At 43.8% G+C, this 18,029-nt stretch overlaps 1 protein-coding gene across 1 annotated transcript in view; it reads left to right on the top strand.

Annotated features, from left to right (window-relative positions):
- LOC112110105 (myocardial zonula adherens protein) overlaps positions 1-18,029 on the top strand; it is an 87,921-nt gene that overhangs the window by 16,800 nt on the left and 53,092 nt on the right. The window contains exons 3-4 of the mRNA XM_029910748.1: positions 10,257-10,415; positions 16,873-16,965. Coding sequence (XP_029766608.1) covers positions 10,257-10,415; positions 16,873-16,965 — 252 coding nt within the window. The remainder of the gene's footprint in view (positions 1-10,256; positions 10,416-16,872; positions 16,966-18,029) is intronic.

Here is an 18,029-nt window from a genome sequence, read left to right as displayed (position 1 = left end):
GAGATCTAAAATGCCTAACCTATCCTGGCTGGAGTAATTATACCTATGGTAACTTTTTAAAAATATATATTTAAGTTTTTTGTTTCTACTAGTGGCGCACATCACCACGGTGCACATAACAAAATTTATTCTGCACATGAATGGAAAAAAATAGAGGGAACATTGCCTGGGACCCTGGGAATGAGCCCTAGGTTAGCACATTTGCCGTGTGGATACAAGGTAGAGGTTAGATTGAGCCTGGGCTTAAATTGCTGTGTAGACATACCCAGAGTGATTGGATTAGTAGTTGATGACTTGTTGTAATTAAAGATACTGCATTCCCATTCTAACTAGCATGAGCTTCAAGCACCATTTAAATTGAGCTAGAGATTTTTGTGTGGACTGTAGTCAGGTTAGGTGCAAAACTCAAGTTACAGCTCAAGCTAACAATGCAGTGAGAAGGCCTAAGAACCTGTGACTAGTTTAAGGCTGACTCATCCCTCTATGCAATTTGCAAATATCCCCATATGGGCCAAATTGAGGAGATAATTGGTTAGGGACTGGATGACTAAACAACTAACAAGGTGATTCAGCTCATCAGCTGGGACATTTAAAAAAAACAGGAAGAGAGGGGCAAAGGCTGGAAGGAAGGGCGAAGAAGATCAGGATCTCAAAAGTGAGACAATCACCCCTCGGTCAAGGAGTACATTGAAGATTGGGTAAAGCCTTATGGTGATGGGACATGAAACTGCATGAGACATAAATAAAATATGCTTTTGTGAACTTAAGAGTGTGTGAGGACTGCTTGCAAAGAGAAAGGGTGAGGTCGCATGCTCTGTGACACTGCCCTATTCTGCTCTATGAAGCTCCACCTGACTGTTGAACCACATGTAACTCTTGTGGAGTCTACAGATCTGATTTGGAGCTCTTAGAGCAAAAACAACAGTTGCATCAGCAGAATGCTTTCCATGTGACAAGGCAACAGAAATATTGATGAGCAAATGGATAATTCCCAGGTTCCCTTCCCATCTCTGCCAGCTGCTTGGGAATGATAAAAGTTAGAGGGGTAGTATTGTGTCAAAGGCAGTGCCAGAGAGTTATAAAAATACCGTGGGATGGCACTGGGTTGTAGACTTCTCTACCTGATACTCCTTTAATAAGAAGTGGTTTTGAATTGCACTAATATGATCTCATGATGTGTTTCTGACTATTTTTGTGTTCTTTGCATCTCCTTTGGATGAGACATAGACTCTCCAGGGTTGAGCACCACTAAAGTAGAATTTGTGATGCACTTTGAGATCTACTGATGACAAGCAGTATGTAATAGCTAGGTACTACTAGGCTACAGTATATGTTATAAAATAAGCTACTTCACTGGTAGATAAATATGTGATAGTTTTTGCTAACTGTGGTACTCTTTGAATTTTCTACAGTTCCTGGAAATGGTATAGAATCATAGAAGTTAACTTGTATATTTCTTTCAGTCTATATTTAATATATGCTGCATTTCAAGAAATAATGCTTGAAAAGATATGTATTGGCACATTTTCCATATCAATAATGCATTTAAAAATATAATGTAGCATCTGCAAAGGAGGCTGAATGTAATATGAGTTTCATGAACACCAAAGTAATATCAAGAAAAATAATAATCTCTCATCACAGTAGAGCAATTTTGGCTGATGGAATAGATATAATAAAGATGCTATTCTTCTTTACAGGAAATCTGTAACTTAATCAACTGTGTGAACATTATCACTGTCTATATCATTGGTAACTTGTATTATAAACAAAAGGGAGACAGAAGTGATATAGCAGATACTCTGATAGCTCTGGGAATAGGAAGAAATAAGAAACATATCTTAACTACTTTTACTAGCTGCCAAAGGAATTGATTTGAGATATTATAGGTAATTAACAATTAGGTTTTGCTGAAACTTTTAAGTTCTTATTTAACCCACCCACCCCTACATGAATCCATTGTTATTGTGTATCCAAACCAGTGGTTCTCAATCTGTGGCCCAGTCAGCACACAGCTGTGGTTCATGTGACATCCTCAGGGCCAACAATGATGGAGCCAACAATGATAAATAGGTTGAGAACCACTGATCCAAACACACCAAGATGTGTCTTAATCATTAAATTAGATGGGTTTACTCTTTTTTTAAAAAGGATGCCTAGAGTGTGCTTTGAGCTCTTGTTTAGGAGGAATGTGGAGTGATAAGAAAGTCTTGAACGTATCTTTTGATTTTAAAATGGAATATTGGATATGGATTGGGGGAAAATCTCTCCTTAGCACGTGTTTCTTATTGTACATGTAGATTAATAGGCATCATGCCTGCCTATAAAAGAGGAAGCAAAAAGCAGCACTTATGCTCTGAGGAGAACTTTATTGCACCTCATACTGTTTTTTATGGTGGCTCTGCTTCATACCAAACCGTCTATTATTTGGGTTGAGGGATAAACTGGACATCTGGTAATTAGCAGGAATTTTGCAACATCTCAGGTGTCTATGTCTATTTAAAATAGTGCAAGGAACTGAATAATAATAAATAACTATCTGCTTTTCTTTGGGATATGCTATGAGACATAACTCGACGTATTGTGTCTGTGCTACTGCACATTGAGTCAAAGCACATCCCTGGAAGCTACTGTAGATAGATTTATATAGCATTTGCTGTGCATGAAAATGGTATATTCTCACTACTAACTTACATTGCAGCACAGACTCAGAAATCACTGAAAATAAGCCTGTAATTTTAAATCAGCAGCTAGCATGTTAAAATAGTTTTTAAATAAAATTCAGCGCTTTTTCTATAGTGTCTGCTCAGGGAAGTGCTCTGATATCACAGTGATGAGTGTGTGGCAATGCCGTGGTAGCTAAAACTCTTTCCTTTATATTTCTCTAGCAGTAGTTGATGATTTTGACCAGAAATGGGGGTGGTTAGACTGGATCTTGGCTTTAAAGTCCACTAACATTGACAACTTTGCTTAGCTAGCTCAGTAGCTGAGTGCAATGATCCTAGCCAGTGCTCATCTGGTCCTGAACATTTTGAAGACACTCATTGACTTTTAATATCACCAACTGAGAGATCTATCACTTGCCTCACCATTGACCATGCAGCAGAGAGAGGTGGTGATTACCATTTCCACCCCTTTATCACTGAATACATGAACAGGGGGAGAGGATCTACTAGCCTGGCTCCCCTCTGCATTGGACTAGGGAAAAGGTGTGGCTGTAAACACGTGTTAAACAGATTTTACTGGCTGTGAAGGCTCTAGTGCTCTATGAGGCTGGGTTGGGGAGTGGGGGACACCGGGGATTTGGGAGAAAGAGAATATGGTAGGGAGGAGGTATGACAGGGCAACAAGAAAGAAAGGGGGAGAAAAAATGATAAAATATTGATGGAGAAACACAGACCAGAGGTGGGGGTAAGTAAGTGCTCAGAGAATGCAAATTGGAAGAGGTGTGTAATGTCAGGTGCATGCTGGTGGAATAACATGAGAAAAAACAGTTGCAGTCAGCAAGATCATCTCCTGTAACGTGGCAAGTGTTTATAGCAAGAATGTAAAATAAGTCAAGATAATCGGTAAGACATTCTCTGACCCCTGGGTGTGAACCTGAACTTCCCCAAGGAATTTTTTCCTTTCCGCCTTCCAAGCGGCCACTCCACTCCACTAGCCCTTCCCCTGAGTAGCTGTGCAAGTGAAACAGGCAGCTGAATTGTGATTAACACAATGGCCAGGTAGTGCCCTTATACCCTGCTACAAATAGTTTAGAAAAAATAAACTTTAAATGATAGAACTACCAACTTCTTTGCGGGAGGTGGGAAAGGCAGGGGTGGAAAGAGATTTGAGTGGAGGGAAAAGACCAGAGAAAAATGACAGTAAAAGAGAATATAACATAGATAGTGCTGTCAATTTGTACAGCATTGAACAATGGGAAAACTGTGCCAAAACGATAACCGATCCTTGCCCTTGGGAGTTCACAATATGAAGGAACTACATAAACCAAAACAATACAGTGTAAAGCAGAGAACAAATGTACAATGTCATGTACTTATTAGGTGTGGAATGCTTTTCAAACTAGGGGAATTTTTGAACTCTCTCTTGTGAGAGAGGGAGGAAGCTTGGGACACTGTTCTAAACTTACAGAACAGCCTGAAAGGAGGCACAATTCCTGGAGCAGGCGGTGCTAACAAAAGGCATGGTTAGAGGTGTAAGCAGTGATTGTGTAATATATATACCTACATGTCACACATTTACCGCGCAATGGAATTATACATCTACTCTCCTGTGTGTTAATGGGAAATAAGTGTATTTGGGGGACCGTGTGGTTTGAATGGATATGGATCTTGGTTAGTTTGAATCTACTAGATCTTTGCCAGAAAAGATCTTCCCAAGGCATTCTGCACAGATACATTGCCTGGCATAGGAAAAGCCCAGTTGTGGCCAGAAAGTTTATAACTAGAGCTGGTTGAAATTTTCCAACTGAAAAATTTTTCTGCAAAAAATTGACATTTGGATCCACCCAAACATTTCATGATTTTGTGTTGAATTTGATGAATTGTTTCTGTTGAAAACAAGGAAGAAAAAATCTAAACATTTTGTTTCCACATTTTCAAAACAAAATATTTTCATTTTTTTCTATTCAAAATGACATTTCATATAAAGGTCCTCATTTTATTTAATTTTTAAAACAAATCTTAAAATTCAGAGCAATTTTTTTTAACTTTTCAGTTTGTCAAACAATTCTGTCTTTTTGGAACTACCAGAAAACTGGAAAAAATCAGTCATTTGTACAGCTCTATGCATAATCTCCATGTTAATGCCTATAAGCGAGATTTTTAAATGAGTCCTGTACCATTTTAGATACCCAGTAGAAGTTTGTTGCTGGGGCTCAACAAGTTCAGCTACTACAGTGCCATTAAAATGATAATGAACCAATTGTGTGACTTTGAAAGCTACAGTTGCTAGGCAGTAGCTATTCCATGGATAATGTTCAGGTCCTTAGAAGCATATTACTTTCTGAAGTAATTTGCCACAATTGAAATGATTACTGTCTTGGGCGTCTGGGAGACGGAAATTATTATTTAATGCTCTAATGCAAGTAATTATTTAAGGGTGGAGTTCATATGAAACTACCAAACGAATTGTACAACCCAGGAAATGAAAAGCCAGTGTTGAATCATGTCCCACCCAGTTCCTGTAAAACAAGCTTGCTTTCTCTATGTTTTCAACAAAGCAAATGGTTTTTAAATGATGGGTAGAGTAGTATGTGATTATGTAGCTTTGATTACTGGGATACAAAAATATGCCTGTGATATTTTTTTTAGCGTGGAATTGTATATTTATAGTTGCGCTATACTGTGCATTTGCGTTTGTGTAGTAGATGAGGTTGTTAGCACCATTTTTTATTAAGGTTGCCCAACATTTCCCATTATAAGACTTTTTACAGTTGCTTATAAGTTTCTGAAACTTTAACCATTTGGGTTGAAATTTTCCATGCTCTGGGTGTTTACCGCATGCTGAATTTACATAAGTAGGGCCATACAAGGTCAGATCAGTGGTCCATGTAGCCCATTATCCTGTCTTCTGATAGTGACCAGGGCCAGATGCTTCAGAGGGAATGAACAGAGCAGGACAATTTATCGAGTGATGCATCTCCTGTTGTCCAATCCCAACTTCTTGCAAGTCGGAGGTTTAGGGACATCCATAGCTTGGGGTTGTGTCCCTGATCATCTTGGCTAATAGCCATTGATGGACCTATACTCCATGAACTTATCTCATTCTTTTTTGAAACCAGTTGTACTTTTGGCCTTCACAACATTCCCTAGTAATGAGTTCTACAGGTTGACTGTGCTTTGTGTGAAGAAATACTTCCTGATGATTGTTTTTTAAATCTGCTGCCTATTAATTTCAATGGGTGACCCCTGGCTCTTGTGTTATATGAAAGAGTACATCACATTTCCTTATTCACTTTCTCCACACTATTCATGATTTTATAGAACATAAGAACATTGGCCACTGTCAGAAGACAGGATACTGGGCTAGATGGACAATTGATCTGACCCAGTATGGCTGTTCTTACGATCTTATTGAAGATAGACACATCCAAAGCAGACTGTGAAGTGTTACAAAGGGATCTGACAAAACTGGGTAATGGGGCAATAAAATGATGTTGAAAATGCAAAATAATGCACATTGGAAAACACAATCTCAACTATACATACAAAATGATGGGTTCTAAATTAGCTGTTACCACTCAAGAAAGAGATCTTGGGGTCATCTTGGGTAGTTCTCTGAAAGCATCTACTCAATGTCCATCTGCAGTCAAAAAAGCTCACAGTGTTTGGAACGATTAGGAAATGGATAGATAATAAGGCAGAAAATACCACAATGTCACTGTATAAATCCATGGTATGCCCACACCTTGCAGTTCTGGAGACCGTATCTTAAACAAGGTATATTAGAATTGGAAAAAGTATGGAGAAGGGCAACAAAAGTGATTTTAGGGATATGGAACAGCTTACTATAAGGTAATTTTGTATTATTGGCAAACTTTGCTACCTCACTCTTACCCCCTTTTCCAGGTCATTTATGACTATGTGGAACAGTGCTGATCCCAGTATAGGTCCTTGGGGGACCCTGCTATTTACCTCTTTCCACTGTGAAAACTGACTGTTTAGTCCCACCCTTTGTTTCCTATCTTTTAGTCAGTTAGGGATCTATGAGAGGACTTTTCCTCTTATCTCATGACTCCCTAATTTGCTTAAGAGCATTTGATGAGGACCTTGTCAAAGGCTTTCTGAATTTTTCATAAGTTTCAGTCATTTCTCAGAATGAGGTTAGACAGCATGGAGGAGGAATGCAGAAGGGAGAAGAACTGTACCAGGGAGGAAGGAAAGGAGTAGTTGGGACAAGGAGACTTCCTGGGACAGGAGGAGGAAAGGGGGAGAGAGAAACTGACTGGGAGTTGTGAGGTGGAGGTGGGACTGGGATTGGGAGGCTGGGGTTGGGAGAAAAAGGAGGCTGAGACTTGTTTGGCAAGGAGACTGGGACAGGGAGAGGCTGGGACTGGGAGCTGGTGAAAGAAAATGGGGGATCTGGGAGCCATTTGGGGAGGAATGACAACACTGAGATCATTGCTTAGAGGAGGGGGGAGACAGGAGGTGATTGAAGGAGGAGACTGGGACTGGAAAGCAGTGGGGAGTGAATGAGTGCGGGGGCTGGGGGAGAGAGAGATGAGAAGGAGCCAGGATGTGCATGGCGGAAACTGGGGCTGGCTGTTGGGCAAAGAGATTGCTACAAAGAGCCAGGGAGTGGGGTGATTGGGGCAAAAATACAGGGAGGGGAGAAATGGGGTGGGGGGGGGGGAGAGAAGAGATGGACCAGATGAAGAGAAGGGAGGGAGGAACTGGGAATGTCTTGTCAAAGAGACTGGCACTGGTAGTGAGACAATGCTCAATTAGATATGTCTAAGACCTGATTTTTTTTTCAGGTGCTTAGCAGTATATAGCACTTGATATTTTCAAATAACAGCTCCTCTTGACTTCAGTTGCAGCTGTGAGAGTTTAGCAAATCAGAGTGCTGTACATCAGATCCCAGGGTCTCAAGCTGGGCACTCAGAAAATGAGAAACACACAAGTAATGACTACCCGTGAAATGTTTTGATTTTTAAGTGTCTTGCCTAGCATCACACCGGAACTCTGTGTGCCAGAGGTAGGAATAGAATCCAGTTGTCCAGGGCAGCATTCAACTGCTATTAGCATGAGACCATCCTTCTCTTCCCGCCGTGCCTTATTAACTACACACCTTCCAACTTGTACAATAAATGAGGCAGGGGTCTTATAGACAACAGCCACCTTTACTACACAATCCTGATTCATCCCCCAAGCACGTCCATCTTGTACAATGAATGAGGTAGAGATCCTGTTGAAAAAACCAGCATGTGAGCATGTAATTAGATAATGTATTATAATGCATATGCACAAGGGTCTGAATTAAGGTTACACAGGCAACCTTATTTCTGGCACTTCCTAACTTTGGAGGGCTTGACCGTGTAACTTTAATGTTCTTTTAATGTGGTGGGAGGGGGTTGGGTGATAGTTTGTATACGATGTTGGGGAGAAAATATCAGGGTAACAGAAGCTTGGAAATATTTCACAATTATGTAATTTTTTTTAAATGTCAAAGCTACAGCAATATTTCCTTTTCATTTGTGTGGTAAATATTATTGTTTTCACAGATACATGCACAGCTAACGTAGAGTGTGATTAGCTAATATAGACAAACCAGCTTGCTCAAAAGCAGTACAAGGTATCATTTAAAAACAAACTCTAAACAGAGAGATTAACTCATGTACTGTGTCTAAGAATACAGTACAAATTGATTATGTATTACAGTTGCCAGCTCATTGTCTTGTGGAGCGAATAGTTCTAGGAGATGTATTTTTGGTTCCTTTAACATTAGTACTTTAAAGGTGAACTCCAATCATCCCCTTTGTTCTTCATCCCCCACCAGCATTTTAGCTTTTTTACACTAGAAATAGCATGCTGGGTTGGTCTTTATTTCTCTGTGTTATCTGAAGAACTGGAGAGCTAGTGGGATGTGACATCATAAGAGATTGAAAATTGAGCTGCAGCTTTCTCATCCCTCATTTGATGGGGAAGGAGAATATTTACTGTTGAAATGTGATGGAGGTGTTAAAAACTTAATAGGTTTCAACACCTAAAAGCTTTAAAAGCTCTTATTGTTGAATGGGAATATTTATTTAGTTACAAAATCTTGATCTGAGGGACTGAGGGCAACCTTCAGGAATGTTCCCAAATCTACCCAGGTCTTGCTAAGTATATAGAGAGGGGGGAAAAAACTAAAAATGTATGTTTGTAATTTTTAATGATTTATGCCCCAATCTTGCAAACATTTACATTATGTGCTGAGTTTAATGAGACTGTTCATGTGCATAGAGTTAAGCAGATGCATAAATATTTTTCAGCTGTATTTTCAGCAGTGTTCACTAATTTTGTGCACTTCAGTTTTGGGTGCCCAATTTGTGACACCTTGTACCTAATTCTTTTCAGAGGTGTTGAAAGCCTGAATCGGGGACACAGTGTTCCTCTGAAATTGGGGCACACGCGTGCATATCTATTTTTTAGTTTAACTTCCTCTGTACTTTTGCCTACCACGACCTGAGTTCCGAGTTCTGTGTCCCCCTTACAAGAATTGATAACATTCCTAACACCTACACAAATATGTGCAAATACCATGCAGCTCATTGCCCTACTTCAAGTCTTCCAATGATGTTACTAAATCCTGCAGGAGAAACAGAACCTGAACCTAAAGTATTGGGATACCATGAAAGTATGCCAGTTTTATATATTAAAAAAAACAAACAAACTTCAAATGTGAACTGAACTGCTTAAAATATAAACAAATTATAGTACAAACAAGTCCTGATTTTTTTTGAGCACTAAATATCAAACCACTATAATCTAAAATTCATGTTCTAAATGCAGTTAATGTATTCCTTTTTTAAATTGAAAGTTTCAATTTCAGATGTTTCCTGAGAACTAAGTTAAATAAGGGTTTGTATGTATAAATGACCCACGTTTATTCATAAGTTTCTAAATATTTTGCACTGTAATTCTTACTTGCACTGACCTTGCATAGAAAGTTATAAAACCTGCATCTATCGTGTTTTGATGTTTTATTGCTCATTTTAAAACTCTCATGAAGAAATGATGAGAGTTTTAAAATAAGCAATAAAACATCTTACATGTCGTGTCTCCTGGTTTTTCCTCCAGGATATTTTTATTTTAAAGGGTGCATAAAGAAACATTTTGAAAATAAATTATAAACAAAAGTTGAGAGCCGCTCCAGGCAAAGGAAAACAGCTGCTATGGGCTGTGCCTACACATCTACTTACCCCTAGCCTCCAAACCCAACCATACATATACACAAGTGTAAAAGAGCAAATCTTGGTGATGAATTTGAGTAAGTCAATGTCTTGAACAATTAATTCTTTTTTTAATAACCCCATTACTTTCTCTCACCCAGAAATCCAGTCTGTTATCCTCTAGTTGTACATACACATGTAATTTCTGTTAAGACTAATGAAACTTCTTTCATTCCTCGATGATGCAAGTATATAAGACCTAAGGAATGTCTGTGTCCTTCTGTGCAGGTCTGTACCATGCCCCCTTTTTCTGTTTTGAATTTGTTATTGTGTTTAGTATTAGGGTAAAAGATGTTTGGTTTTTTTTGTTTTTAAATAGCAACCCTACCATGTACCGAATGGACTGTCTACAGGGAAGTTCTCTGATGGCATGGTGTATGGTGTGGTGCACAGGACTGACAATAACCATAAGAAAGAAATGGTGGTTTATGGGTGGTCAGCTCATCAGCTGAAAGAAGAGATGAATTACATTAAAGATGTGAGTTATATATTTTTTTTTAATTTAAAAGATGTTCTCAAATATCCTTTCTATAATGTTGTTGTTTATTGAGTCTCTACACACTGAGCAAAAAAACCTCTGTTCTGTAGCAGGGGACTGTAACAGACTCTCATCCTCCGTGGGTTGGGAGCGAGGGGGATACCTAATGCACACACTGACCAGAGCATTACATTCCTGCTTCTGTTCAGCAAGTAAGCTGCCAAACAAGTCATAGGGTCTCTGTTCCAAAGCCCTTATAATCTGAAATCAAATACATAGAAAATTGTTTAAGCAGCACTTGAAAGACCGATCAAATCCATCCTCTCCAGTTCTGGGTGGGCTACTAAAAATGGTAAAGTAGTCAATTCATTTAAGGACACTTTGGGGCAGTTTCAAGGTAAGGGATTGCCTAATAACAGTGGCTTCTTGCACAAATTTTACTGTACAGATAGTATTGACTAATAAGAGAAACTAACATTTCCATAGGTAACTATAAGTAACAGCTCTCCTGAAAGAGAAGTGTAAATTCAGTGGCCTTGGTAAGACTGACTTCAGTGCTGCAATCATGCAGGAGCTAAACATTTCATCTGTTGATCTTTGACTCTCTAGGCTTAGTTAGTAATTCCGCTAATTAGTACAAAGCAAATAATCCATCCTTCTCTCTTTACTCCATCCCACCCATGAAGCCAGTTTACGGAAGCTGGCCAGTGCAGATGATGCTCTACTGATTTCAAGTTCAAGAGATCATGTTACGGAGACCCCGGGCGATGCTTTGGAACTGCTCCCCACAAAGCCAGTCAGGACTCTGGGGAGCCTCCTCTCCCTCGGAGCAGACTGTCTTCAGGGCAAGAAGCTCTCACGGCTTCACCTTCCTGGGTCTGACCTTGGAGCATTCAGTATATGCCCCCTGTGCACTTCCCACCAGCGAGTCTGCCCAGGCGGGGTCCTGGGGAAGCCAGAGGGTCCTGCACCCCCACTTCTCAGTCAGACGTGACTCTTAACCAGCCAGTAAAACAGAGGTTTATTAGATGACAGGAACATGGTCTAAAACAGAGCTTGTAGGTACAGAGAACAGGTTCCCTCAGCCGGGTCCATTTTGGGGCCCAGTAAGCCAGACAACCCCGTCTGCACTAACTTCCTGTCCCCAGCCAGCTCCCAACTGAAACCCCCTCCAGCCCCTCCTTTCTGGCCTTTGACTCTTTCCTGGGCCAGAAGCTCACCCGATCTCTTTGTTCACCTTTAGCTGTTCCCTTGCAGGGGGGAAGGGCCCCAGCCATTTGTTGCCAGGATACAGAGTGTCTGCCATTTATGCACACTGGAGACTTAAGCAATACATAGGGGAAACTGAGGCACCCACACAGTATTCAGAGGAAACATTAAGAACAGTCCCACTTCATCACAGATCAACTTTCATATAAAAGAGAGGATCGCTGTGAGTCAGGCTAACAATTTAAGGGGATGTAATAATGTTGATTCCTAATATCTGCTTGTTTTTGCTTACAGGCACTTGCAGGCTGTATCTTCGTATGGTATTAGGCCATTTTCTAATAGTCAGGAATCACTGACTCTCTTTTACCAAGTGGCTTCTTGTAGTTGAGGAAACTTGCCCTCTTTCTAAATATTCTGGGCTCAATTCACCATTGACCTGTCCCTTGTATGGTCATTTACACCAGTGAAAAGTGAGTGAAAAGCAAGTGTCAAATGCTCTCATTCTGACTGGTGTAAGTGACTACACAGGATGCAGGGCAGTGGCAAGTGAGCAGAGCTGATCCATTATCAGCCTACTGCCTTGATATTTAAATGCTACAATGATGGGAGCCAAAATGATGGTGGTATTGTTATTGCAGTAGCACCTAGGGCAGTGGTCACCAACCGGTCAATTGCGATCGACTAGTCGATCCTTGAGAATCTCCCAGTCGATTGCAATCTCTGGCGGCTCAGCATTGCAGCAACTAAGGCAGACTCCCTACCCTGGCCCCATGCCGCCCCCGGATGCAGCCAGCGCTGCCCGGGGGGCAGGGGTCTCCCTCTGTGTGCTGCTCCTGCCTGCAAGCACCGCCCCTGCAGCTCCCATTGACTGGGAGAGCTGTGGGATCAGTGCTTGCAGAGAGGGGCAGCATGTGGAGCCACGTGTCCCCCTCCCCCCCCCAGGGGCTGCAGGGGTGCCTTCCGGGAGCGGTGTGGGGCCAGGATAGGCAGGGAGCCTGCCTTAGCCTCACTGCACCCGCTGCCGACGGAGCCACCGGAGGTAAGTGCTGCCCCTAGCCCAACCCAACCCCTAGCCCTGAGCCCCTGCCTGGATCCAGCACCCCAAACCCTCTCCTGTACCCCAAACCCTCTCCTGCACCCCAACCCCCAGCCCTGAGCCCCCTCTCAGAGCCATCACCCTGTACCGCCTCCTGCACCCCAACACTCTGCCCAGCTCGGAGACCCCCTCCTCCACTCAAGCTTCCTCCTAGAGGTTGCTCCCCTTACCCCCTCCTGCACCCCAACCCCCTGCCCCAGGCTCATCCCAGAGCCCCCTCCCACACTGCATACCCCTGGGCCTCAGCCCAAAGCCCACACCCCCTCCTGAACGCCAACCCCCACCCTAGCCCGGTGAAAGTGAGTGAGTGTGGGGGACAGCGAAGGATGGAGTGAGCGGGAAGGGGCACCACCTCAGGGATGGGGCAGGTTAGATCCTGGGTTGCCCTTAGATTCAAAAAGTGATCTTGGGCGTAAAAAAGTTGGAGACCACTGACCTAGGGGCTCCACTCATGGATCCAGACTCCATTGTGCCAGGTACTGTACCTACACATAACAAAGACAGATGCTGCCCCAAAGAACTTTGATTGGACAGTTATACAGCTTGTCTTTGGATTTGTTGGGTTTGCCCTAGTGCTATCATCGTCGTTGGCTCATAGACTTTAAGGTCAGAAGGGACCAATATGGTCATCTAGTCTGACCTCCCGCATGATGCAGGCCATAAATGTTGACCCCCCCACTTTCCCTTAACTCTGCTGTTGAAGTCTCCAGATCGTGATCTAAAGACTTCAAGTTGCGGAGAATCTTCCAGCTTGCGACCCCTGCCCTATGCTGCGGAGGAAGGCGAAAAACCTCCAGGGCTACTGCCAATCTACCCTGGAGGAAAATTCCTTCCCGACCCCAAATATGGCAATCAGCAGAACCCCGAGCATACAGGCAAGATTCTCTAGCCAGACCCTCATTTTACCAGCGATGGCCATTATTGCCTTTTTCCTCACATAGTATGCCAGCTCCCAGACATGTCCTGTTTAAAACTTCAGATCCCTCCCCATGGCCCCTCCCCCCAGTCATTTTGTGCCTATTGAAGTATGATGCTATGTAAATGCACACTTATTATTTGGATCAAAGCCTTAGGTCCAGACAAGTATTAAAATGAAGAGTGTGTCCTCCAATCAAAAGGATGGCAGCAGTGTTGTCCAAACAGATTCTCAAAAACAGCCAAAAGGGCCGGCCTGTCTGTCTGTGTATCTATCCAATATAAAAGGCTGACAAGAACAAATTTTTAGGCTTTGATTCTGGCAGTATTATGTATAGAGGTTGGGGGTAGGTGTGATCCTCCCTCTCTCTCTCTATGTAAAGCTGCATTCAACTAAACCAATTCATTAGCTTCACTCCCCCCTCCTCCCCATGACTTGCATCTTTGCAGCACAACGAGGTGTTAAATCAAAGTCTGTTTTCACTACATATATGCATATAAGGTGATGTTTAACATTTAAACTTAAACTAGACTAAAAATATTGGGTCAAATCAGAGCTCTCTGGGTAGGTGCACTAGTGGGGAGAGACTCTACTGAGTTATTTTTTGAGCACAAGGAATGGTGTGTGGCAGGGGAAGGAGAGAGAGCTCCCGGTGCTTTCAGCTGTGCACGTTCCAAAGGAGGCAGGACTACAGGGTTTGGGGCATGGCCATGCAGCACAAACTCCTTTCTGAGAGTGCCCCCCTAAAGCAGCGTTTCTCAAATGCGGCCACCAGGGACATTTCTTGCAGCCACAGCCTCCCTCCCTGTTGCTCCTGGATGCCCTGCCTTGGTGTTGGTTGCTGGGGTCACCAACAGGGGTTGGGCCCTGCCCCCCTCTGGAGAAACCTGGGGCACAATGCTGGAGGAGCAGGCACCCAGTGAGTTCCCCACCTTCCCAGGGGTGGTGGGGCTCAGGCTTTGGGGTTCAGCCCTGGGGTGGCAGGCTCTGGCCACGGGGCTTCAGGCCCCAGGCCTGGGCTCCGGCTGTGCAGCAGCAGGCTCTGGCAGCAGGGCTTCAGGCTCTAGTCCCCTGTTGCCTCCCCTAGCCTCAGGCTTGGCAGGACTGAGTAAGTCTGCTGTGAAAAGTGACACTTGTATGTTTGTTATTATCACTTTTCACAACAGACTTACTAGCTAGCAATAAATAACAATGATTTGGACATGTGTATGTGCATATTAATTTTTTTCCTTAAAGCTAATTAAGTATTTTAGGAAAAAGTGTGAGACCGGCCATCAGCAAGAGTTGGTGGCCCCACTCTGAGGCCACCAAAAAATTTGTCCTGAGAACCCCTTTATTACATACGTACTGTAATCAGGCACAGACTCACTCCTGCGGCACCGCCTGCTGGTCATCCATGGGAATTAGCTCACCCAGCATCCGGAGCGCCCTCTGCAGGCCAGGTGTCCCGCCTGTCATTGGCCCCTGTGTCCCTCCTGGACCCCAGTGCCCTTGGCGTGGGTGCTGCTCCCCTGGCAGTATCCCACTCTCTCTCTGGGTCTCCCCACCCAGGGGAACCCCCACCCTTATCCCAATGTTACCTCAGTTGTGGCTACTGCCAGTCACCATCTAGCCCCCATGCCTTGGGGCAGACTGCAGTCTATCAGCCAATCATCACAGGCAATAAGGGGTTTGGACTGGCTGCCTTTACCCACCCTCAGGTTGCCCCTCTGCAACCCCAATACCTATATGAGCCTAGGACCAGGCCCTGCAGCCTGGGGAGTTGCTGGCCTAGGGCTTCCCAGCCCTGCCTTACTCTAGGTCCCCAGGTGAGCTCCCTGCAGCCAGACCTGTCTCTCTCTCCTGTCAGAGGGAGACTGCTCAGTTCTGGCTACCCTGGCCTTCTTATAAGGCCAAGTGGCTCAGTTTGGGGCGTGGCCCCAGCTGCAGCCACTTCCCCAATCAGCCGGGGTTTTGCTCCTTTACTCAGCCCTATCCCTCTGCAGGGCTTTTCCAACCCCTTCAGGGCTGGAGCGGGCCTTCACCCCGCTACACGTACACATGAATGCGGCCGCCTTTCAGTGCCTCCACTCCTGACTCCAGCTGTGCATAAGCCCAACTATGCTCATTGTTGTACTATACCTAATCAGTCTGATAGGTAATCATATGACTGAGTGAAAAGGGCAACCTCTAACTATGTGTCTGGAAGGTAGCATGTAAGTGAACATTTATATATTTAGATGTGGCCTTTGTAAACACTAGTTAATCCTGAGCTAGAAAGTTGCTTCTGTTCATGTTTGATTAACGTAGCTAACTCAGTTTTGTTTCCAGTGTTAAAAATACATAAAGGAAATAATTTATACCTGCAGTTATTTTTAATTACGTTTAATTTTTGTACTAAAATCAAATTGGTGAATAGCCTATTTTTTGGAATCTAGTGATGAAATTATGTTTCTAAATTAATGCAAATGAGTGTTTATACAGATAGATGCCTTAAAAGGTAAATTAACCCTCAGCTACTACACCGTGGTATCTAAGACACTTCTGCCAGGGAATTACAAATGTTACCGTGAGCAAGCGTTGGCTTAGCAATGGTGATCACTGTAGGTGATCTTGGTCTTTGGCAGGGCCGGCTCCAGGCACCAGGCAACCAAGCACGTGCTTGGGGCGGCCCCTGGTAAGGGATGGCCAATCTTGGGGTGGCGGGGGGCAGCGTGGCGCTCGGCGGGGGGGGGGGGGGGGCGTTTCCGGTGGCGCAGCGCTCGGCGGAGGGTGTTCGGCGGCGCTCCGCGGGGAGGGGTTCGGCAGCGCGGCGCTCGGTGGGGGGTGTTTGGCGGTGCTCCGTGTGGGGCGGGGGGGGGGGGGTTCGGGAGCGCGGGGGGGGGGCAGAGGCTGTTCGGCGGGGTTTCGGCGGCGCGACGCTCCGCGGGGGGCGGGGGTGTTCAGCAGCTCGGCGGAGGGGGTGTTCGGCGGCGCTCCGCGTGGAGGGATTCAGCAGCACAGCCCTCGGCGGGGGTGTTCGGCAGCACGGCGGGGGGCGGCGGCTGTTCGGCGGTGCTCGGCGGGGGGGGGGTTCGGCGGCGCGGCACTCGGTGGGGGGGTTTTACGGCGGGGCGGCGCTTTTTTTTGCTGCTTGGGGCGGCAAAAAAGTTAGAGCCGGCCCTGGTCTTTGGAGCACATTGTTGTCTGGTTTCTAATCTAAATTATATTTGTAATAAAGGCTGAATAACAAAAGCTTATAATTTGTCTGACTACAGGTGAGAGCAACTTTGGAAAAAGTAAGAAAGAAAATGTATGGAGAGTATGGTGAAATGAAACGGAAAATACAGCAACTTACAAATGAATTGACAGTAAGTTCACATTTACTTATAATGATGTCATAAGAGGTGAACCAAACAAGGTTACCTATAAACATTTTTTATGAAAGACAGTATGTAGCATGAAACAAATCATGTTTTAGAGCCATTTATGTTCATTATTTTTCATGCCTTCACAGTACTTTGTATTTTTCAAGCAAAATGAAAACAGGGCAGAGGCTTTTTCTGTCTGTAAAGGAGCATTAGAGAGTCAAGGTGGGTGAAGTAATATCTTTTATTGGATCAACTTCTGTTGGTGAGAGAGAGAAGCGTTTGAGCTTACGCTGAGCTCTTCTTCAGGTCTGATCATGTAAAGGAGCATGACAGAACCACCCCATTACCTACTTTTTGTAAATAAAGACTACTGTTGATTACATTGCCTGTGTGATTATGTATGATTAATATTCCAATACTGACTGGAGGATGGTGTTTATCATAGAAAGCTTCTGTCCTGTGGGCTGACAAATTAACTGACTCTGGGTTATACAAGAATCTGATGTCTGTTGCTTACTGGAGGTCACTTTTGCAACTCAACGAGTCATTCCAGTAAACTAAATTCCAGCCTTTGTAACTTACTACAGTATTTAAATATATTTGATTGCCATAAAAGTGCTGCAACCTCAGTTCTCTGCTGAAGCCTCCCCGATTTTATAGGGACAGTCCCGATTTTTGGGTCTTTTTCTTCTATGGGCTCCTATTACCCCCCACCCCCTGTCCTGATTTTTCACACTAGCTGGTCACCCTAGCTCATGGTGACCCTCTCAGTCATAAGCTCCACTGCAGCAATAATAGTGACAGGTGTCAGGAAAATTGTCCTTTTCCCCCCCCCCCCACGCACTTTAAAAATTGTTCTTACCTGAATCATACAAACTGAGTTCTTTAGTTCAAAAAACTGGTTGGTTCAACAATTATGCTATAGATGCCAACTGCAACATTTCTTTCTATGGCCCTGATTCAGAAAAGCCTTGTTAATAAGGATAGCATTTAAGCATATGCTTAGCTTTAGGTTAGTGGGACTTAAATATGTGCTCTAATGCTATCCTGATGGAGCCTTTAGC

Source organism: Terrapene carolina, unplaced genomic scaffold, assembly GCF_002925995.2.
Source record: "Terrapene carolina triunguis isolate 2854851 unplaced genomic scaffold, T_m_triunguis-2.0 Scaffold67, whole genome shotgun sequence".
Taxonomy (NCBI): Eukaryota; Metazoa; Chordata; order Testudines; family Emydidae; genus Terrapene; species Terrapene triunguis.
The sequence above is the reverse complement of the archived record's forward strand: the minus strand, read 5'-3'. Positions and strand labels throughout refer to the sequence as shown.